This window comes from Heptranchias perlo, chromosome 8 (assembly GCF_035084215.1).
Source record: "Heptranchias perlo isolate sHepPer1 chromosome 8, sHepPer1.hap1, whole genome shotgun sequence".
Taxonomy (NCBI): domain Eukaryota; kingdom Metazoa; phylum Chordata; class Chondrichthyes; order Hexanchiformes; family Hexanchidae; genus Heptranchias; species Heptranchias perlo.
The window spans coordinates 53,543,623-53,566,931 of NC_090332.1; the positions used below are offsets into that span (position 1 = coordinate 53,543,623).

At 42.4% G+C, this 23,309-nt stretch overlaps 1 protein-coding gene across 10 annotated transcripts in view; it reads left to right on the plus strand.

Moving 5' to 3' along the window:
• The window catches only part of zdhhc14 (zinc finger DHHC-type palmitoyltransferase 14), a 632,056-nt gene that overhangs the window by 521,793 nt on the left and 86,954 nt on the right, over window positions 1-23,309 (plus strand). For 9 of the 10 annotated variants that reach the window (XR_010963685.1, XM_067989121.1, XM_067989120.1 and 6 more), the window contains one exon: window positions 20,225-20,350. The exons of the other annotated variant lie outside the window; for it this stretch is intronic. Coding sequence is in view for 8 of the 9 variants with exons in the window: in XM_067989121.1 (XP_067845222.1) it covers window positions 20,225-20,350 (126 nt within the window). In the remaining variant the exon portion in view is untranslated. The remainder of the gene's footprint in view (window positions 1-20,224; window positions 20,351-23,309) is intronic. 10 annotated transcript variants of the gene reach the window in all.

A 23,309-nucleotide genomic window follows, 5' to 3' on the forward strand; every position in this document is an offset into this window, starting at 1 on the left:
GTATCTGTGAGCACGATTATCTGTTGCGGTCCCTCTCGGGTCCTCGCCCTCTCCCGTGCATTCTGGGCTCTCTTCTCCTATAAGGGGAGAAAGTAGTGACGCGTGAGTGAGTGAGTGATGGTGACGTGGCCAACCACTGAATGCATTGGTTTGGGTGCGGCTGACCGTGAAAGAGATGCATCAGAGGGTGAGTATGAGACAGAGCTATGACATTGTATGAGGATTGGGTTGAGTGGTAGTGGTGAGGATGAGCTTTGAGTGGGTGTGAGGAGTCGTGTGATAGAGTAGTGCTGGCAGTGCAGAATGAGTTGGGGGGTGGGGACGGTGATGTGGAAGACTGAGTGTCGGAGAATGAGAAAGTGTACTCACTTTGGCTGACCTAGTTTGGTCATTGAAGCGCTTCCTGCACTCGATCCAGGTGCGGGAGATGCTGCTGCTGGTGACCTCTTTTGCCACCTCGAGCCAGGCTTCTTGATGGCAGGGGCAGGCCACTTCCTCCCGTCTGCCGGGTAGAACACATCCCTCCTCCTCCTCTTCACCCCATCCAATAGCACCTGGAGTGAGGCATCACTGAATCTAGGAGCAGCCTTTCCCTGGACTGCTCCATTGTGCTATTTGGTTTTTGCTCCAGGAGCAGCCATTGGAAGACTGGCCCTTTAAATAGAGCTCCTCCAGCTGACAGCCTGTGTTACGGGTATGCAATCCACCCGCTGCACAGGTTTCGGATGCCAAACCCAGACGCCACGTTAAGTGGCTCCAATTTGTTCATGATCGCGTGAGGAATGGACAGATTTTATTGGACGGGTTACCCACGTGCCTAATCGCCCCCTCCCCCCCCAGCCATCCCGCCTCCCCGCTAAAATTGGTGCCATCGTTTCAAAAGGTGCAACACCAGCAAATTGATTGGCAGTTGCTATAATTGCCATTAAGGCTTTACATCCCAATCTTTTCCATATGCAGAGATTTAAATCTTTAGGATGCTTATTATAGTTTTGTTTGCATGTTTCACTTGTCTGGTGAATTGTGGGTAATATGACACATGCAGCTTTCTCTGCATTCCCAATGTGCTCCACACATTCTCATTGGAGTTCTCATTTCACTGAAAAAGTAATCAGATTCTACTCTCATTGGCAAACCCCAACGATTAAGCAGTTGTTTCAGTAATAGCATTGTGGTGGATTCAGCCATGCTATTGGGTGCTGGTAAACATTCTATCAATTATGAATAAGCAGCTGACTATAAGCATATATTTGTTCCCTCTAGAGGATGTGACAACTGGTCCTATCCAATCCATTTGTAGATCTGACCAGGGCATCGCTATTCCCTTAGCTCTATGTTTAAGAAAAGAAGACTGGAATCTACAACAAGTTAAGCAACCTTTTGCATGATCCTGTACATTTTGGCACATCTGCGGTCAATATGCCACTTGTTTAAGTGCTTCATAGGTAGCTCGAGTTCCTTTGTGACCACCACTGGATTCATCATAAACATGCAATAACATTCCTCTATAGGACAAAGGAACTACCTGCTAGGTTTTTCCAGATTTGCTATTTGGCTTAGTAATAGAATCATAGAATCATAGAATCATAGAAGTTACAACATGGAAACAGGCCCTTCGGCCCAACATGTCCATGTCGCCCAGTTTATACCACTAAGCTAGTCCCAATTGCCTGCACTTGGCCCATATCCCTCTATACCCATCTTACCCATGTAACTGTCCAAATGCTTTTTAAAAGACAAAATTGTACCCGCCTCTACTACTGCCTCTGGCAGCTCGTTCCAGACACTCACCACCCTTTGAGTGAAAAAATTGCCCCTCTGGATCCTTTTGTATCTCTCCCCTCTCACTTTAAATCTGTGCCCCCTCGTTATAGACTCCCCTACCTTTGGGAAAAGATTTTGACTATCGACCTTATCTATGCCCCTCATTATTTTATAGACTTCTATAAGATCACCCCTTAACCTCCTACTCTCCAGGGAATAAAGTCCCAGTCTGTCTAACCTCTCCCTGTAAGTCAAACCATCAAGTCCCGGTAGCATCCTAGTAAATCTTTTCTGCACTCTTTCTAGTTTAATAATATCCTTTCTATAATAGGGTGACCAGAACTGTACACAGTACTCCAAGTGTGGCCTCACCAATGCCCTGTACAACTTCAACAAGACATCCCAACTCCTGCATTCAATGTTCTGACCAATGAAACCAAGCATGCTGAATGCCTTCTTCACCACCCTATCCACCTGTGACTCCACTTTCAAGGAGCTATGAATCTGTACTCCTAGATCTCTTTGTTCTATAACTCTCCCCAACGCCCTACCATTAACGGAGTAGGTCCTGGCCCGATTTGATCTACCAAAATGCATCACCTCACATTTATCTAAATTAAACTCCATCTGCCATTCATCGGCCCACTGGCCCAATTTATCAAGATCCCGTTGCAATCCTAGATAACCTTCTTCACTGTCCACAATGCCACCAATCTTGGTGTCATCTGCAAACTTACTAACCATGCCTCCTAAATTCTCATCCAAATCATTAATATAAATAACAAATAACAGCGGACCCAGCACCGATCCCTGAGGCACACCGCTGGACACAGGCATCCAGTTTGAAAAACAACCCTCGACAACCACCCTCTGTCTTCTGTCGTCAAGCCAATTTTGTATCCAATTGGCTACCTCACCTTGGATCCCATGAGATTTAACCTTATGTAACAACCTACCATGCGGTACCTTGTCAAATGCTTTGCTGAAGTCCATGTAGACCACGTCTACTGCACAGCCCTCATCTATCTTCTTGGTTACCCCTTCAAAAAACTCAATCAAATTCGTGAGACATGATTTTCCTCTCACAAAACCATGCTGACTGTTCCTAATTAGTCCCTGCCTCTCCAAATGCCTGTAGATTCTGTCCCTCAGAATACCCTCTAACAACTTACCCACTACAGATGTCAGGCTCACTGGTCTGTAGTTCCCAGGCTTTTCCCTGCCGCCCTTCTTAAACAAAGGCACAACATTTGCTACCCTCCAATCTTCAGGCACCTCACCTGTAGCGGTGGATGATTCAAATATCTCTGCTAGGGGACCCGCAATTTCCTCCCTAACCTCCCATAACGTCCTGGGATACATTTCATCAGGTCCCGGAGATTTATCTACCTTGATGCGCGTTAAGACTTCCAGCACCTCCCTCTCTGTAATATGTACACTCCTCAAGACATCACTATTTATTTCCCCAAGTTCCCTAACATCCATGCCTTTCTCAACCGTAAATACCGATGTGAAATATTCATTCAGGATCTCACCCATCTCTTGTGGTTCCGCACATAGATGACCTTGTTGATCCTTAAGAGGCCCTACTCTCTCCCTAGTTACCCTTTTGCCCTTTATGTATTTGTAGAAGCTCTTTGGATTCACCTTTGCCTGATCTGCCAAAGCAATCTCATATCCCCTTTTTGCCCTCCTGATTTCTCTCTTAACTCTACTCCGGCAATCTCTATACTCTTCAAGGGATCCACTTGATCCCAGCTGCCTATGCATGTCATATGCCTCCTTCTTATTTTTGACTAGTGCCTCAATCTCCCGAGTCATCCAAGGTTCCCTACTTCTACCAGCCTTGCCCTTCACTTTATAAGGAATGTGCTTACCCTGAACCCTGGTTCACACACTTTTGAAAGCCTCCCACTTACCAGACGTCCCTTTGCCTGCCAACAGACTCTCCCAATCAACTTCTGAAAGTTCCTGTCTAATACCATCAAAATTGGCCTTTCCCCAATTTAGAATTTTAACTTTTGGGCCAGACCTATCCTTCTCCATAGCTATCTTAAAACTAATGGAATTATGATCACTGGTCCCAAAGTGATCCCTCACTAACACTTCTGTCACCTGCCCTTCCTTATTTCCCAAGAGGAGGTCAAGTTTTGCCCCCTCTCTAGTCGGGCCATCCACATACTGAATGAGAAATTCCTCCTGAATACACTCAACAAATTTCTCTCCATCCAAGCCCCTAATGCTATGGCTGTCCCAGTCAATGTTGGGAAAGTTAAAGTCCCCTACTATTACCACCCTATTTTTCTTGCAGCTGTCTGTAATCTCCTTACATATTTGCTCCTCAATTTCCCGTTGACTATTTGGGGGTCTGTAGTACAATCCTATCAAAGTGATCTCTCCCTTCTTATTTTTCAGTTCTACCCATATGGACTCAGTGGGCGAACCCTCGGATATATCCCCTCTCACTACTGCCGTGATGTTCTCCCTAATCAAGAACGCAACTCCCCCTCCTCTCTTACCTCCTGCTCTATCTTTCCTATAGCATCTGTACCCTGGAACATTGAGCTGCCAGTCCTGCCCCTCCCTTAGCCATGTTTCAGTAATAGCTATAACATCCCAGTCCCATGTACCCATCCATGCCCTGAGTTCATCTGCATTTTTGTTTCTTATTAGAAAAAGGAAGGAAGCAGTGCTGGTCTCAGTCTGGGGAATGAATTGGGGCAAGTGGAGTATTTGGGGAACAGTGATCATAATATCATCAGGTTTAGAATATTTATGGAAAAAGACTAGGAACAATCAAGTGTAAAAATACTTAACTGGAGGAGGGCTAATTTCAGTGAGTAAAAAAGGGATCTTGCCCAGGTGGATTGGAATCAGAAATTGGTAGGCAAAACAGTAATTAAACAATGGGAGGCCTTCAAGGAGGAGATGGTTAGGGTACAAAGTAGACACATTCCCATGAGGGGGGGAAGGAAGGGCATCCAAAACTAGAGCTCCCTGGATGACTAAAGATAGAGAGATTGAAATGAAACAGAAAAAGGAGGCTTATGACAAATGTAAGATTCATAATATAGTAGAGAACCAAGCTGAATACAGAAAGTACAGAAGAGATCTAGAATCATAGAAAGGTTACAGCATGGAAGGAGGCCATTTGGCCCATCAAGTCTGCGCCAGCTCTATGCAAGAGCAATCCAGCTAGTCTCATTCCCCCACCCTATCCTCGTAGCCCTGCAAATTTTTTCCTTTCAAGTACTAATCCAGTTCCCTCTTGAAGACCGTGATTGAATCTGCCTCCACCACCCCTCGGGTAGTGCATTCCGGATCCTAACCACTCGCTGTGTAAAAAAGTTTTTTCTCAATTCACCTTTGGTTCTTTTGCCAGTCACCTTAAATCTTGACCCAATGGGAACAGTTTCTCTCTATCTACTCTATCTAGACCCTTCATGATTTTGAATACCTCTATCAATTTCCACCCTTACTTCCCTCAGCAACCTAGGATGCATTCCATCCGGACCGGGTGACTTACCTACTTTAAGTACAGCTAGCCTTTCAAGTACCTCTCCTTTATCAATTTTTAGCTCATCCAGTATCTCAACTATATCTTCCTTTACTGAGACTCTAGCACCATCATCTTCCTTGGTAAAGACAGATGCAAAGCAATCATTTAGTAACTCGGCCATCCTCTCTGCCTCCGTGAGTAGATCTCCTTTATGGTCCCTAATCGGCCCCACCCCTCCTCTTACTACCTGTTTACATGCCTGTAGAAGACTTTTGGATTCCCTTTTATGTTGGCTGCCAGTCTATTCTCATACTCTCTCTTTGCCCCTCTTACTTCCTTTTTCACTTCCCCTCTGAACTTTCTATATTCTGCCTGGTTCTCACTTGTGTTATCAACACAACATCTCCCATACGTCCCTTTTTTCCATTTCATCTTACTCTCTATCTCTTTTGTCATCCAGGGAGCTCTGGCTTTAGTTGCCCTATGTTTCAGCCTCGTCGGAATGTGCCTCGACTGTACCCGAACCATCTCCTCCTTAAAGGCTGCCCACTGTTCAATTACTGTTTTGCCTGCCAATCTTTGATTCCAATTTACCCGGGCCAGATTTGTTCTGATCCCATTAAAAAAGGAAATAAGAGAGGCAAAGAGAGAGTATGAGACTAAATTGGTGGCTAATAAAAGGGAACGTCTTTTATAAACTTGTAAATAGTAAAAGGGTAGTCAAAGGAAGGATGGGACCGATTCGGGACAAAAAAGGAGATCTTCTTGTGGAGGCAGAGGGCATGGTTGAGGCACTAAATGAATACTTCGCATTGGTCTTCACTAGAGAAGAAGATGCTGTTGATGTAGCAGTAAAGGAGGAGGCAGTAGCGATATTGGAGAGGATAAAAATAGTTAAAGAGGAGATATTTAAAAGGTTGGCAGTACTCAAAGTAGAAAGGTCACCCGGTTCAGATGGCATGCATCCTTGGTTACTGAGGGAAGTAAGGATGGAAATTGCGGAGGCTCTGGCCACAATCTTTCTATCCTCTTTTGATATGGGAGTGGTGCCAGAGGCCTGGAGGATTGCAAATGTTACACCCCTGTTGAGAAGGCTGTTAAAAAGCATATGGGATCCTTGGCTTTATGAATGGAGACATTATGCTAAACAATTATAAAACACTGGGTAGGCCTCAGCTGGAGTATTGTGTTCAATTCTGGGCACCACACTTTAGGAAGGATGTTAAAGCCTTGGAGAGGGTGCAGAGGAAATTTACTGGAATGGCACCAGGGATGAGGGACTTCAGTTATGCGGAAAGACTGGAGGAGCTGGGGTTGTTCTCCTTAGAGCAGAGAAGGTTAAGAGGTGTTCAAAATCATGAATGGCTTTGATAGAGTAAATAAGGAGAAAGGAGAAACTGTTTCCAGTGGCAGACAGGTCGGTAGCCAGAGGACACAGATTTAAGGTGATTGGCCAAAAAACCAGAGGTGACATGAGGAAACATTTTTATGCAGCAAGTTGTTATGATCTGAAGTGCACTGCCTGAAAGGTTGATGGAAGCAGATTCAATAGTAACCTTCAAAAGGGAATTGGGTGAATACTTGAAGGGAAATAACTTACAGGGCTACGGGGAAAGAGTAGGGAAATGAGACAAATTGGATGGTTCTTTCAAAGAACTAGTACAGGCACGATGGGCTGTACTGTACCATAGATTATAGAATGGTTACAGCACAGAAGGAGGCCATTTGGCCCATTGAGCCCATGCCGGCTTTGTAAGAGCGATCCGTTTGGTCTCATTTCCCCGCTCTTTCCCGTAGTCGTGCAAGTATTTTTGCTTCAAGTATTTATCCAGTTCCTTTTTGAAAGCCACGATTGAATCTGCTTCCACCCCTCTCAGGCAGTGCATTCCAGATCATAACTACTTGCTGCGTAAAAGAAGTTTTTCCTCATGTCGCCTTTGGTTCTTTTGCCAATCATCTTGAATCTGTGTCCTCTGGTTCTCAAACCTTCCGCCAATGGGAACAGTTTCTCCTTACTTACTTTATCTAAACCCTTCATGATTTTGAACACCTCTATCAAATCTCCTCTCAACTTTCTCTGCTCTAAGGAGAACAACCCTAGCTTCTCCAGTCTATCCACGTAACTGAAGTGCCTCATCCCTGGAACCGGTCTAGTAAATCTTTTCTGCACCCTCTCTTAAAGCCTTCACATCCTTCCTAAAGTGTAGTGCCCAGAATTGGACACGGTACTCAAGTTGTGGTCAAACCAGTGCTTTTCCTTCCCTTTTGTTCTTTCCTTCCCTCCCCTCTCTATCCCCCACCTTTTCCTGGCTCTGTACTTAGAATCATAGAATCATAGAAGTTACAACATGGAAACAGGCCCTTCAGCCCAACATGTCCATGTCGCCCAGTTTATACCACTAAGCTAGTCCCAATTGCCTGCACTTGGCCCATATCCCTCTATACCCATCTTACCCATGTAACTGTCCAAATGCTTTTTAAAAGACAAAATTGTACCCGCCTCTACTACTGCCTCTGGCAGCTCGTTCCAGACACTCACCACCCTTTGAGTGAAAAAATTGCCCCTCTGGACCCTTTTGTATCTCTCCCCTCTCACCTTAAATCTATGCCCCCTCGTTATAGACTCCCCTACCTTTGGGAAAAGATTTTGACTATCGACCTTATCTATGCCCCTCATTATTTTATAGACTTCTATAAGATCACCCTTTAACCTCCTGCTCTCCAGGGAAAAAAGTCCCAGTCTGTCTAACCTCTCCCTGTAAGTCAAACCATCAAGTCCCGGTAGCATCCTAGTAAATCTTGCTTAAAAACTTTAACTCTGTCAACATCTTCCAGTTCTGACGAAATGTCTTCGACCTGAAAAGTTAATTTTTTTCCCTCCACAGATGCTACCTGGCTTGCTGAGCTTCTCCAGCATTTTCTGTTTTTATCTTCTAAAGGTTCAACATAACCTCCTTGTTTTTTGTACTCTCTGCCTCTATTTTTGAAGCCCAGGATCCCATACCGCTTTCTCAACCTGTTCTGCCACTTTCAAAGATTTGTGCTCATATACTCCCAGGTCTCCCTGTTCCTGCACCCCCTTCAGAATTGTACCATTCAGTTTATATTGCCTCTCCTCATTCTTCCTGCCAAAATGTATCACTTCGTACTTCTCTGCATTAAATTTCATCTGCCATGTGTCTGACCATTCCACCAGCCTGTCTATGTCCTCTTGAAGTCTATTACTATCCTCCTTACTGTTTACTACACTTCCAAGTTTTGTGTCATCTGCAAATTTGGAAATTGTACCCTGTACATCCAAGTCCAAGGCATTAATATATATTTTTTTAAAAAGCAGCGGACCTAGTACTGACCTCTGGGGAATACCGTTGTATACCATCCTTCAATCCGAAATACAAACGTTTACCACTATTCTCTGTTTCCTGTCACTTAGCCAATTTCGTATCCATGCTGCTACTGTACCTTTTATTCCATGGGCTTCAATTTTGCTGACAAGCCTATTATGTGGCACTTTATTAAACGCCTTTACCATACTATTGTAATTCAAAACTTTACCATACTAGTTCGTAATTCAAAACTTCTCATGGGGTGAAATTTCATTTCCTCAGGGTATTCCATACAGCAATTAAAACTTTCCTACAGCATCATCTCCTTTCTGCGTTTTAATTGGGTCATTGTTTGGTTTGTCATTGGTTGTATTGACTGGCTTTTGTTTTCTTACTGGCCTAGTAATTGCACTAACATTGACTTGCAGGCTAGGTTTAAATTCCCACAACTGGCCTGGCATTGCACCTTCCTTTGCCAGTTTATCAGCCAAACTGTTTACATATCTATCCTGACTGGCTTCTCTAGAATGGCCCTTTACCTTTTTCCAATAAACTGCCAATCCATTTTCCTTCACTAATTGATCAATTGCCAATATAAGTTCATAGTTCTTTACAGTTTTCTAGATGGGTGAAAAGTTGCAAAACTTCATCTGGCATAGTGTGAATCAGTGCAAATTACTATCTCTGACAAGCAGTGTTTCACTGCAATTTCTATGGCTACAAGTGCAGGTGTGATCTCCGCAAATTGGTAGACTTGGATCCTAGTTTATATTTAAGAGGGTACATGGAAGATTATGTTCCCAAAATATTCCTTGTAGCTCTTTCTGACTGGAATGAGCAACTATCTTCATATGCTCATGGGAGACTCGGACGTATGTTTTTATTGTATGCATGCTGCGTGGGTTGTGCAGGTAGTACAGAAACCGAATCATAGCCCAGATCTGGGTTTTCTTGTTCAGTAGTAGTGCAATTGTTTAAATCTGCTCGGTCATTTTTCTTATTTTTAGCATATTTGACCTCAAAAGATAATCCTTGTAACACAAGTCCAGGACAATATTCTATTGCTGGAGACATTTCCAGCTCTAATTTTCTATCTCACCAGGAAAGCTATAGGTTGATGGCAGGTTTCTATGAGTAGTTTCTCTCCTTGAACATAGTTTTTGAAGTATAATACGGCCCAAACTGTAGACTAGGGAGCCATTTCACAGTCCATAAATTTCCTCTCTACTTTGCTAAGAGCTTAACTGACATAAGCAATTACCTTGATGTCGGCATCATGCTTTTGGTACAACACTGTACTGATGCTAGCATTAGTGTAAACCGTCTCAAAGAAGAACGCATTATTTTTCTCTGGATAGGCAAGACATGGATTTCTACCAAGCCTGTCTTTCAACTCATTCACAGCATCTTTGTGTACAGGTTCCCATGCCCAGGGCTTGTTTTCCGTAACAATTTAGTTTATGGCTGGGTGATTTCTGCAGAGTTCTCAATAAGTTGGTTGCAGTACTTATAAACACGCAGAAAACAACATAATTCTTTGGTATTGGTTTGACTTTTGATAGTATCATAATAGGTATAGCACAGGAGGAGGCCAATTGGCCCATTGTGTCTTTGCCAGTTCTTTGAAAGAGCTATCCAATTAGACCCATTCCCCAGCACTTTCCCCATAATCGTGTCAATGTTTTCCCTTCAAGTATTTATCCAATTCCCTTTTGAAAGTTACCATTGCATCTGCCTTCACCACCTTTTCAGGCAGTGCATTCCAAATCATTACAACTTGCTGTGTAAAAAAAATGTTTCCTTTGGATCTTTTGTCGATCGCCTTAGATCTGTGTCCTGTGGTTACCGACCTTTCTGCCACTGGAAACAGTTTCTCCTTGTTTACTCTAACAAAACCATTCATGATTTTGAACACCTCTATCAAATCTCCTCTTAACCTTCTCTGAGCTAAGGAGAACAACCGCAGCTTCTCCAGTCTCTCCACATAACTGAAGTCCCTCATCCCTGGTCCTTGTCCTGCCACCTTCAAAGATTTGTGTATGTGCACCTCCAGGTCTCTCTATTCCTGCACACCTTTTAAAATTGTACTATTTAGTTTATATTGCCTCTCCTCGTTCTTCCTACCAAAATGCATCATTTCACACTTTTCTGCCATAAATTTCATCTGCCATGTGTCTACCCGTTTCACCAGCCTGTCGATGTCCTCCTGAAGTCTGTTACTATCCTCCACATTGTTTACTAAGTTTGCAAGTTTCGTGTCATCTGCAAACTTTGAAATTATACCCTCTATACTCAAGTGCAGGTCATTAATACATATCAAAAAGAGCAGTGGTCCTAATACTGACCTCTGGGGAACACTACTGTATACTTCCCTCCAGTTTGAAAAACAACCGTTCACCAATTTTGTATCCACACTGCCACTGTCCCTTTAATCCCATGGACTTTAATTTTGCTAACAAGTCTATTATGTGGTACTATATCAAATACCTTTTGCAAGTCCATATACACAACATCAACCGCACCACCCTCATCAACCTTCTCCGTTACTGCATCAAAGAACTAAACCAAATCAGTCAAACACAATTTTCCTTGAACCATTCCGTGCTGGCTTTCATTTATTAGCCCCTAGTTTCCAAGTGCCAATTCATTTTATCCCAGATTATTGTCTCTAAAAGTTTCCCCACGATCGCGTTAGGTTGACTGGCCTGTAATTGTCATGTTTACCTCTCTCCCCCTTTTTGAACAGGGGTGTGACACTTGCAATCCTCCAGTCCTCTGGCACCATCCCCATATCTAAGGAGGATTGGAAGATTGTGGCCAGAGCCTCCACAATTTCCACCCTTACTTCCCTCAGCAATGCATCCCATCTGGACCGGGTGACTTTTCTACTTAGACCGAAGCCATTCTTTTAAGTACCTCTTTATTTTTATCCTATCCAATATTGCTACTACTTCCTCCATTACTGCTGCCATGGCAGCATCCTCTTCTCTAGTGAAGACCGATGCAAAGTATTCATTTAGTGCCTCAGCCATGTCTCCACAAGAAGATCTCTTTTTTGTCTCTAATCGGTCCCATGCTTCCTTTGATTACCCTTTTACTATTTATATGTTTATAAAAGACTTTTGGGTTCCCTTTTATGTTAGCTGCTAATCAATTCTCATACTCTCTCTGCCCCTTTTATTCCCTTTTTGAGATCTCCTCTATACTTTCTGTATTCAGCCTTGTTCTCTGCTTTATTACATAGGCCTCCTTTTCTGTTTCATTTTAATGTCTCTATTTTTAGTGCTCGAGCTTTGGATGTCCTTCCTTTCCCCTTCATGAAAATGTGTCTAATCTGTACCTGAACCATCTCTTCCTTGAAGGCCTCCCATTGTTCAATTGCTGTTTTGCCTACCAATTTTTGATTCCAGGCCACCTGAGCAAGTCATTTTATGACTCGCAACAAAAATATATCCCTGTGAGGAGGAAAGACTCCACAAAAAGGATGAACCAACCATGGCTAACTAAGGAAGTCAAGGATGGTATCAGGTTAAAAGAAAAAGCATACAACATGGCAAAGTTTACTGGTAAGCCCGATGATTGGGAAAACTTTAAAAACCAGCAAAGGATGACAAAAGAGTAATGAAGAGGGAGAAAATAAATTATGAGAGTAAACTAGCAAGAAATATAAAAACTGATGTAGAAGCTTCTACAAGCATATTAAAAGAAAGAGGGTAGCTAAAGTAAACATTGGTCCCTTAGAGGATGAGACTGGAGAAATAATAATGGAAAACAAGGAAACGGCAGAGGAATTGAACAGATATTTTGTATCTGTCTTCTCAGTAGAAGACACTAATAACATACCAATAATAGTAGAAAATCAAGGGGCAAAGAGGAGGGAGGAACTAAAAACAATCACTACCACTAGAGAAAAACTACTAGGTAAACTAATGGGTCTAAAGGCTGACAAGACCCCTGGACCTGATGGCTTGCATCCGAGGGCCTTAAAGGAAGTGGCTACAGAGATAGTGGATGCATTGGTTGTAATCGTCCAGAATTCACTAGATTCTGGAAAGGTCCCAGTGGATTGGAAAACCGCAAACGTAGCACCCCTATTCAAGAAGGGAGTGAGACAGAAAGCAGGTAACTATAGACCAGTTAGCCTAACATCTGTCATTGGGAAAATGCTAGAATCCATTATTAAGGAAGTAGTAGCAGGACATTTGGAGACTCATAATACAATCAAGGAGCGTCAACATGGTTTTATGAAGGGGAAATCATGTCTGACAAATTTATTAGAGTTCTTTGAGGAAATAATGGGCAGGGTGGATAAAGGGGAACCAATGGATGCAGTATATTTGGATTTCCAAAAGGCATTCGATAAGGTGCCACATAGAAGATTACTGCACAAGATAAGAGCTCATGGTGTTGGGGGTAATATACTGGCAGGGATAGAGGATTGGCTAACTAACAGAAAACAAAGAGTCGGGATAAAAGGGTCATTTTCAAAATGGGAATCTGTAACTAGTGGGGTGCCGCAGGGCTCAGTGCCGGGGCCTCAACTATTTACCATATATATCAGTGACTTGGATGAAGGAACAGAGTGTCTTGTGGCCAAATTTGCTGATGATAAAATGATAGGTGGAAAAGCAGGTTTCGATGAGGACACGAAGGGATATTGACAGGTTAAACGAATGGGCAAAAATTTGACAGATGGAATATAGTGTGGGAAAATGTCATCCACTTTGAGAGGAAAAATAAAAAAGCAAAATATTATTTGAATGGAAAAATACCACAAAATGCTACGGTACAGAGGGATCTGGGTGTCCTCATACATGAAACAAAAAAATGTCAACATACAGGTGCAGCAGGTAATCCGGAAGGCAAACGGAATAGTGGCCTTTATTTCTAGGGGGATGGAGTATAAAATCAGGGAAGTCATGCTGCAACTGTAAAGGGTGCTGGTGAGACCACACCTGGAGTACTGCGTACAGTTCTGGTGCCCTTATTTAAGGAAGGACATACTTGCATTGGAGGCAGTTCAGAGAAGGTTCACTAGGTTGATTCCGGGTATGGAAGGGTTGTCTTATGAGGAAATATTGAACAGGTTGGGTCTATACTCATTGGACTTTAGAAGAATGAGAGGAGATCTTATTGAAACATACAAGATTCTGAGGGGACTCGATAGGGTAGATGCTGAAAGGATGTTACCCCTCACGGGGAAATCTAAAACTAGGGGGCATAGTCTCAGAATGAGGGGTCACCCGTTTAAGATGGAAATGAGGAGGAATTTCTTCTCCCAGAGGGTCGTGAATCTTTGGAATTCTTTACCCCAAAAAGCTGTGGAGCTGAGTCATTGAATACATTCAAGGCTGAGTTTGACAAATTTTTGATCAGCAAGGGAGTCAAGGGATATGGGGAAAGGGTGGGAAAGTGGAGTTGAGGTAAAAATCAGATCAGCCATGATCTCATTAAATGGCGGAGCAGGCTCGAGGGGCCGAATGGCCTACTCCTGCTCCTATCTTTTATGGTCTTACGGTCTTTTTAACTCACTGAAATTTGCCCTCCTCCAATTAAGCATTTTCACATTTTGATTGTTCCTTGTCCTTTTCCATAACTCGTCTAAACCTAATGATATTATGTTCACTGTTCCCCAAATGCTCCCCCACTGCAACATGCTCCACCTGCCCCACTTCATTCCCCAGAACTAGATCCAGCATTGTTTCCTTCCTGGTTGGGCTGGAAACACACTGTTCAAGAAAGTTCTCTTGAACACATTTCAGGAATTCCTCCCCCTCTTTGCCCTTTACACTGTGACTGTCCCAGTCTATATTAGGATAATTGAAGTCCCCCATTATCACTACTTTATAGTCCTTGCATCTTTCTGTAATTTGCCTACAAATGTTCTCCTCTATCTCCTTCCCACTATTTGGTCCCCTATAGTATACACCCAGTAGCGCAATAACTCCTCTATTTTTCCATAATTCTAACCAAATAGATTCTTTCCAGTGCTATATCTTTGATCAATACTGCCAGCCACCCTCCTTTCTTTCCTTCCCTATCTTTCCTGAATGTCTTGTAGCCAGGAATATTAAGTAGCCAATCCTCCCCTCCTTTGAGCCAGGTATCTGATATTGCCACTATATCATAGTCCTATGTGGCGACTTGAGCCTGCTGCTCACCAACCCTATTTATCACGCAACGTGCATTTACTGCACTCCAATCTCATCTTTGACTGCCTCGCTTTTGCCTCCTGTTTGTTCCCTCCTATTTCTGAACTCTTCTTTACTCTAGTGCTACTTGTCCCTCCCAGTCCTCTGTGCACCTTGTTTCTCCCCTCTAATGTTTCATCCTGGTGCCCGTCGCCCTGCTAAATTAGTTTAAACCCTCCCCCATAGCACTAGTTATCCTCCCCCCGAGAACATTGGTCCCTCCCAATGTCCCAGGAATCTGAAGCCCTCCCTCCTGCACTATTGCTCCAGCCACGCTTTAACCTGTCTTTTTCCTATTATTTCTATACTCACTAGCGCGTGGCACTGGGAGTAATCCAGAGATTACTACCTTTTGAGGTCTTGTTTTTGAACTTCCTCCCTAGGTCCTGTAACGCTAACTGCAGGACCTCAACCCTTTTCCTTCCTGTCATTAGTTCCCACATGGCCCACAACTTCTGGCTGTTCCCCTCCCTCCCTGCACCCCCCCCCACCCCCCCTCAAAAGGTTCTGCACCCTGTCAGTGACGTCCTTTACCCTGGCACCAGGGAGGCAACACACCATGAGGGACTCAGATCGGTGGTTGCAGAAAGCCAGTCTATCCCCCTGACTATCGAATCCCCTATAACAACTGCATTACTTTTGATCCCCGTGCAGCTGAGCCGTGGATTTGCTCCTGACTGCACTCCCCCAAGGTGTCAATGGCCTCACTGGTATTCAACACTGAATATCAGTTTATGAGTGCCGCACTCCCAGGAGACTCCTGCAGTGCCTGCTTGTTTCTGCTAGTCTGTCTGGTGGTCACCCACACCCTCTCATCCTGAACTCTCTGAAGCTTTGGGGTGACCATTTCCTGAAACGTGCAATCCACAAAACTCTCAGCTTCCTGTAAGCACTGTAGTGATGCCAGCCGCTCCTCAAGCTCAGAATCTCTGAGATCAAGCTCCAGCAGTTGGCGGCACTTCCTGCATATGTGGCTTTCTACGACACACAAAGTGTTCTCGAGTTCCCGCATAGCACAAGATGTGTAGGCGATAGGCCCTAGTTGTCCTGCTATGTTAGCTAACAGTTATTTAAACTGTTTGTTTAGCTTTCAGGCACTTTACTGACACTAAAACACTAACCACTAAAATACACTAATCACTAAGAACAATAACCACTAAAAATATTAACCAATGAACTAAATACTTAATGACTTACCCTCGGCGCTCCTCCTTGTCTTGTGATGTCACCTTTTGACCTTTTCTTGAATTTTGATTCCTCATGTGCTCATGTGGCTTCATTTATGTTCTGCTCAGGCTAAGCCTATAATTCTTTGGTTTAAATCACTTAGCACTTCCTTCCTCTTCTGCACCTAATTCCTACACTCACCAAATTCCCAGTTGAAAGTCCTCACTCTTTTAGCAATCCACTCCTTTAGAGGTTCACTCTCTGCCTTTGCCAAACTCTGTGCTCAAGCTTACTAACTTTAACTTGATTCAGCTGTGGACGAAGTCCATCAGGACCCACCTCATATTCTAAATTATTCACCCTCTATCAACATCACTGTCCCTCAGTTAATAATTTAGCTCCAGTGTTTTTCAACTGAGTAAGGACAATTTTAATTTCATGGAATTACATACAATGTACAGCATAGAAACAGGCCATTCGGCCCAACTGGTTTATGCACCACACGAGCCTCCTCCCACCCTATTTCATCTAACCCTATCAAAATATGCTTCTAATCCTTTCTCCCGCATGTGTTTATCTAGCTTCCCTATAAATGCATCTATGCTATTCGCCTAAACTACTCCTTGTGGTAGCGAATTCCACATTCTAGCCACTCTCTGGGTAAAGAAGTTTCTCCTGAACTCCCTATTGGATTTATTAGTGACTATCTTATATTTATGACCTCTAGTGTTGGTCTCCGCCCAAATGGAAACAACATCTCTGCGTCTACCCTATCAAACCTTTTCATAACCTTAAAGACCTCAGCCTTCTCTTTGCTAGAGAAATGAGCCCCAACCTATTCACTCTTTCCTGATAGGTATAACTTCTCAGATCTGGTATCATCCTTGTAAATTTTTTTTTGCACCTTCTCCAGTACCTCTATATCCTTTTTATAATATGGAGACCAGAATTCTGCACTGTAATCTAAATATGTTCTAACCAAAGTTCTGTATAAGTTTAACATATCTTCTCGGCTTTTCAATTCTATCCCTTTAGCAATGAACCCCAGTGCATTGCTTACTTTTTAAAATGGTCGTATTAACCCGTGTGGCTACTTCTAGTGATTTGTGTATTTGTACCCCGTAGATCCCTTTGCTACTCTACCCCATTTATTTTTCAAGGAGTATGTGGCCTCCTTATTGTTTCTACCAGAATGCACCACCACACATTTATCTATATTGAAATTCATTTGCCAATTACTTGCCCATTCTGCAAGTTTATTAATGTTGTCTTGTATTTTGTCAGTCTTCCTCGGTATTAACTGTACTCCCCAATTTGGTGTCATCCGTAAATTTTGAAATTGTAATTCTGATTACCGAGTCCAAATCATTTATGTAAATGGTGAACAACAGCACCGATCCCCGTGGAACACCACTTCCCACCTTTTGCCAGTCTGAGTAGCTACCCTTAACCCCTACTCTCTGTCTTCTGTTTTGAGGCCAGCTTGCTATCCATTCTGCTGCTGACCTTAGTCATGAGTCTACTACACTACTTTATGAAAGGCCTTTTGATAATCCAAATATATTACATCTCATTTCCTTCAAATGATCTGGAAATTAGTCACTTTTTATTAATTTATCGTCAACATAGACTAAGTTTCTTCTCTCTTCCACATCCAGCATTGCTTCGTGCTTTAAAATATTGAAGTCTGCTGGGGAATTTAAGTATCCAAAAGGACATCAATTCCAAGTATACTGTCTCTTACCAAAAGAAAAGGCCAATTTGTGTTGGTCTTTTGAATCTACTTTCACTGTCCAGAACCCATTGGCTATGTCTAGAATAACTAGATAATTAGCCCCCGCTATTTTAGTTAGGCTCTGGTCCAATAAGTCAGCTTGACAGGGGCACCTGTTTGTTTTGTTGCCTGTAATCTATTGTTTGCCTCCATTTACCTGATGGTTTTAAAGGGGAGTTATAGGTCGAATTACATTCTCTAATCTTCTCTCCATCATTTAATATTTCTTGTACAGATTCTTACAAAATAAAAGAAACAAAAGATGGATCTAGAGGAGCTGTAAATGGCAACAGCAGAACTATTACCAGCACCTGCTGTCTGAATAAATGGGAACAGTGGTTATGATCTGAAGTTATTGAAATCAATATTGACTCCAGAACTTCTGCTCCCATTTTTTCGGACAGCAGGTGCTGGTAATGGTTCTGCTGTTGCCATTTACAGCTCCTCTAGACCCATCTGTTGTTTCTTTATTTGTCCCATTACTACCCTCCTTGCCTTGCACCATCATCCCTTTTGTCATTTAATCACTCCAGCCCTCCATCCTATCAGAGGCCTTCCTTTTTGTTCTTTCCTCCCCTCTCCTTCCTCCCTCCACCCTTTCCCTGGCTCTGTACTTGCTTAAAAACTGTTAAATCTTCAACTTCTTCCAGTTCTGATGAAAGGTCATCGACCTGAAAACGTTAACTCTGTTTGTTTCTCCACAGATGCTGCCTGACCTGCTGAGTATTTCCAGCATTTTCTGTTCTTACCCCAAGGCCCTACAGCCTTCCAAGAACTCTGCCTTCCTCCAACTATGACCTTGTGCGTCCCCCACTCCCATTGGCGGCCATGCCTTCAGCTGGCTTGGCCCGAAGTGCTGGAATTCCCTCCCTAAACTTTTCCGCCTCTCCACCTCTCCTCCTTTAAGACCCTCATAAAACTTACTTCTTCGACCAAGCTTTTAATCATCCGTCCTAATGTCTCCTTTGGTTCAGTATCAATTTTTGTCAGATTACACTCCTGTGAAGCACCTTGGAACATTTTCCTACCTTAAATGCACTATATAAATGCAACTTTTTATTGTTGTTGTAAATGCAGGCAAAAATTTGATTTTATTAAAATCTTTGAAGATGAACATAAAATTTAGATGCTTTCATTTCATGAACTGGTGTGAAATGACAGGTTTAATCGAAGCAATACTGAAACTAAAATCACATACTACATTTATTAATTTAACTCAAATAATCATTAAAAGAAAATACTCCTCTTAAGGAGATTAAGGGGATAATTTTAATTTTTGGCAATGATGTAAATGGCCACACTGGCAATGAAAATCCATCGGGGTGTATAATGTGCGGCCAATCTGATATCACCCATTTTACACCATCGCCAAAAGTTAAAATGACGCCCTAAATAATGTAAGAGCAGTTTCACTTCAAGCTAGTTTGTAACAAACTGTTGAAAACCTTGATCCACCAAATAGCACACCTAAAGCATCCTGACAGTTTAAGGACTGAAAACGGATATTGAATATATTTTTTAGTTTGTTAACTTCAAAATTATTAAGAATATGCATGATTAGTAGAAATCCTGAGAGCAAACCCACAATGCAGTTTATATTGGGCCAGATTTTGCTGCAGCAGGGCATGTGACGGCGTCTGGCATTGGTTAGACTTGCCCCTGCACTCTTCAGCTCAAAACATTTTTGCCCACTAAATTGCTGAAAGTGTGAGCTGATAACGGCACTACGAGGGAAACAGGGCATCTGATACCTGAGTGAACAGGGCAACCAACAGAGTATCTCCTTAACCAATCAGATTGAAGCATTGAGAAATAAACAGCAGAAGGACAGAGAAGTAAGTGTAAATTAGAGTGGGTGAATTCAATGTCAAATCAGATACAGAAAGAGCAATAAACATTGGAGTGAAAAAAGAGACAAAGGAAAAGTGAAAAAAAAATTCAAATTTTAAATTTGACATTTTTTAAAATCTCCAACAATTAATACCTGAAGGAATGAGACTCCACACGTATAATAGTTAATTTTCAGTGCCAAAGAGGTTGATTAGCAGTAATAAACAATTATTACATCATTAAATTGACAGCTTGTAATGCCAAGACATAATTTACTATGGCGAGTATAGTTCGTTTTAACTTGCAAATACAGCAACTTCACAACATACAATGCATGTCAATGGTGAGGCAGTCAGTGAAATGCAGTTTTCGCGAAACTCAGACAGCAACTTTTAACCGCGCATCTGCTCCTCACCTGAAGTTGCTGTACCATTTACACATAAATAACAGAGAACGCCGTTAGCCTCACCATTATTTTTATAGCAAAATCTGGCCCAGTACTACATCAATAGCACAATGAATCACTTTAACAGAACATGTCAGAGCATGGACAGTACTTAGGATTCAATTCTAGCTGCTCCTGTCAAAATTGCCAGAATAGTCATTGTCTCTGGTCCAGATCTGTATTTGTATACAGTATAACAATATGAATCTTGATGTTTTCTTAATCTAGAAGGGAGAAGTTGGTCCAGTTTGGGAATACCCCGCTTCCTCTTTGAGCTGTGTAGTGGCTGACCCAAAAAAGGGATCCAAGATGTATGGACTGAAGAGTTACATTGAATATCAAGTGACTCCCAATGTAAGTTTTCAAAAAATTGTATATTTCACAAAAGGCTAGTTAGTACTTGAGATGTGTATAGGTTGGTGATCTTTGTGCCATTAATTTTGTTGCTTGACCCGAAATAAATGTTAACTCGGAGAGATTTTATAATGGGTCAGAAGCTGACAAACGAATTCGCTAGATTTGCCCTTGCCCGTTTAATTTCCATGAGCTTTTGCATGGCACATTGCTGTAAGTGGGAGATTGAAACGGTGTGACGCCTTCTAGAGAGCATCTGGAATCTGTGAATAGGGCAAACAACTGTGTGTCTCCCTAACCAATCAGATTGAAGAATTGTTAATAAACAAGAGTTGTAAGTTAGAATAGTGAATTCAATGCCAAATCAGGTACAGAAAGTGAAATAGAGAGGGAAAGAAAGGTTGGATGAAGAAAGAGACAAAGAGAAAGTAAAAAAAAATTAATTATTTTTTAAAAATTCCAACAACCATTAAAAGCTGAAGGAATGAGACTCCACACTTGTAAAAGTTTATTTTCAGCGCCAGCGAGGTTGTTTCGTGGTAATTAATACTCTAAAAAGAGTACTTGGACTGAAAAGGACAGGCCTTAACTTTCTGTGGTGAGTTTAGTTCATATTACGCCATTTGAATGGAATCAGCAAGATGCCGTTTTCGCAAAGCTGACGGCAGAACGGGGCATCTCGGTCAGCAACTTCTGGATTTTCGCATTTAACCTCGCATCTTCCCTCGCCTGAAGTTGCTGTCTGATTTGCACCTAAATAATGGTGAGCACTGTTAGTCTCACCGTCACTTTGACAGTAAATTCTGGCCCAATGGATTTTTTGTTAAAATCTTAAGAGAAATAGGAATGCTACTGCATTCTGGAACATTGAAACAAATCTGTATGATCATGGAACTGGACAGTTTCAGCGATTGCATTATGGTTCCTAGTAATATTTCTGCTTTCCAAAACTTCTGGAAAGAATTCACCAGACTACTTCTCTCAAGGTTGCTAGGGCTTGCATTAGACCAGGAGTATCCAACCTTTTGGAACAATCTACATGGCGCAACCATGCATGGGCTGCACATGATTAAAATGTTTTGGGGTAAGCAGGATCATGACTAAACACCACATCTAACACAATTGCTTTCTTTTCTAAGAAAACATTTGCAAATTTACTGAACAAACATTTACAAAAGACAAGCCCCCTAAAAGACATGCATCGATAATCCAAGCCTGCCAAAAGTCCAAGCACTGAAAATTCAAACCTCCATACATGAAATATACACACCAATACACGGATTGTTCAAGCCATACACAAAAATCCCAGCACACCTGAACCCCCCCACCCGACCTTTACGGAATAAATCCCAACCCCATATATTGAACATTCATGTTGCCTGCCCTCATGCAAAAAAATCTCCATGCCAACCTCTCCACCATACACGGAAAATCAAAGCTCTCCCCCATTACACTAAAAATCACACTAAGAACATAGGAACAGGAGTAGGCCATTCAGCCCCTCGTGCCTGCTCCGCCATTTGATAAGATCATGGCTGATCTGTGATCTAACTCCATATACCTGCCTTTGGCCCATATCCCTTAATACCTTTGGTTGCCAAAAAGCTACCTATCTCAGATTTAAATTTAGCAATTGAGCTAGTATCAATTGCCGTTTGCGGAAGAGAGTTCCAAACTTCTACAACCCTTTGTGTGTAGAAATGTTTTCTCATCTCGCTCCTGAAAGGTCTGGCTCTAATTTTTAGACTGTGCCCCCTACTCCTAAAATCCCCAACCAGCAGAAATAGTTTCTCTCTATCCACCCTATCCGTTCCCCTTAATATCTTTTAAACTTCGATCAGATCACCCCTTAACCTTCGAAACTCTAGAGAATACAACCCCAACTCTAGAGAATACAACCCCTAGCACGAGTTTAGAGTGCATAGGCATAAACGCACGTAGCGTGGTAAATGAGGTCCCTCTGAAGGCCTTAGAGAGGGTGCAGAAAAGATGTACTAGAATGGTTCCAGGGATGAGGGACTTCTGTTACGTGGATAGACTGGAGAAGCTGGGGTTGTTCTCCTTAGAGCAGAGAAGGTTAAGAGGAGATTTGATAGAAGTGTTCAAAATCATGAAGAGTTTAGATAAAGTAAATAAAGAGAAACTGTTCCCATTGGTGGAAGGGTTGAGAACCAGAGGACACGGATTTAAGGTGATTGGCAAAAGAACTTAAGATGATATGAGGAAAAACTTTTTTACGCAGTGAGCAGTTATGATCTGGAATGTGCTGCCTAAAAGGGTGGTGGAAGCAGATTTAATCGTGGCTTTCAAAAAGGAATTGGATAAATACTTGAAGCGAAAATACTTGCAGCGCGACAGGGAAAGAGCAGGGGAATGGAACTAACTGGATTGCTCTTACAAGGAGCCGGCATGGACTCGAAGGGCTGAATGGCTTCCTTCTGTGCTGTAACCATTCTATGATTTTCTGGTTGGTGAGCTGCAGGCTCAAATTCCCACATGGGACTATGACATAGTGGCAATAGCAGAGACCTGGCTCAAAGAAGGGGAGGATTGGGTACTTAATATTCCTGGCTACAAGGTATTCAGGAAAGGTAGGGAAGGAAGGAAAGGATGGGGGATGCCAGTATTGATCAAAGAAACTATTCTAGCACTGGAAAGGGATGATGTAGTTGCGTGGTCAAAGACAGAATCTATTTGGTTAGAATTAAGGAACAATAGAGGAGCTATTATGCTACTGGGTGCATACTATAGGCCACTAAATAGTGGGAAGGAGATAAAGGAGCAAATTTGTAGGCAAATTACAGAAAGATGCAAGAACTATCGAGTAGTGATTATGGGGGACTTCAATTATCCCAATAGAGACTGGGACAGTAACAGTATAAAGGGCATAGAGGGGGAGGAATTCCTGAAATGTGTTCCAGAATTTTCTTGAACAGTGTGTTTCTAGCCCAACCAGGAA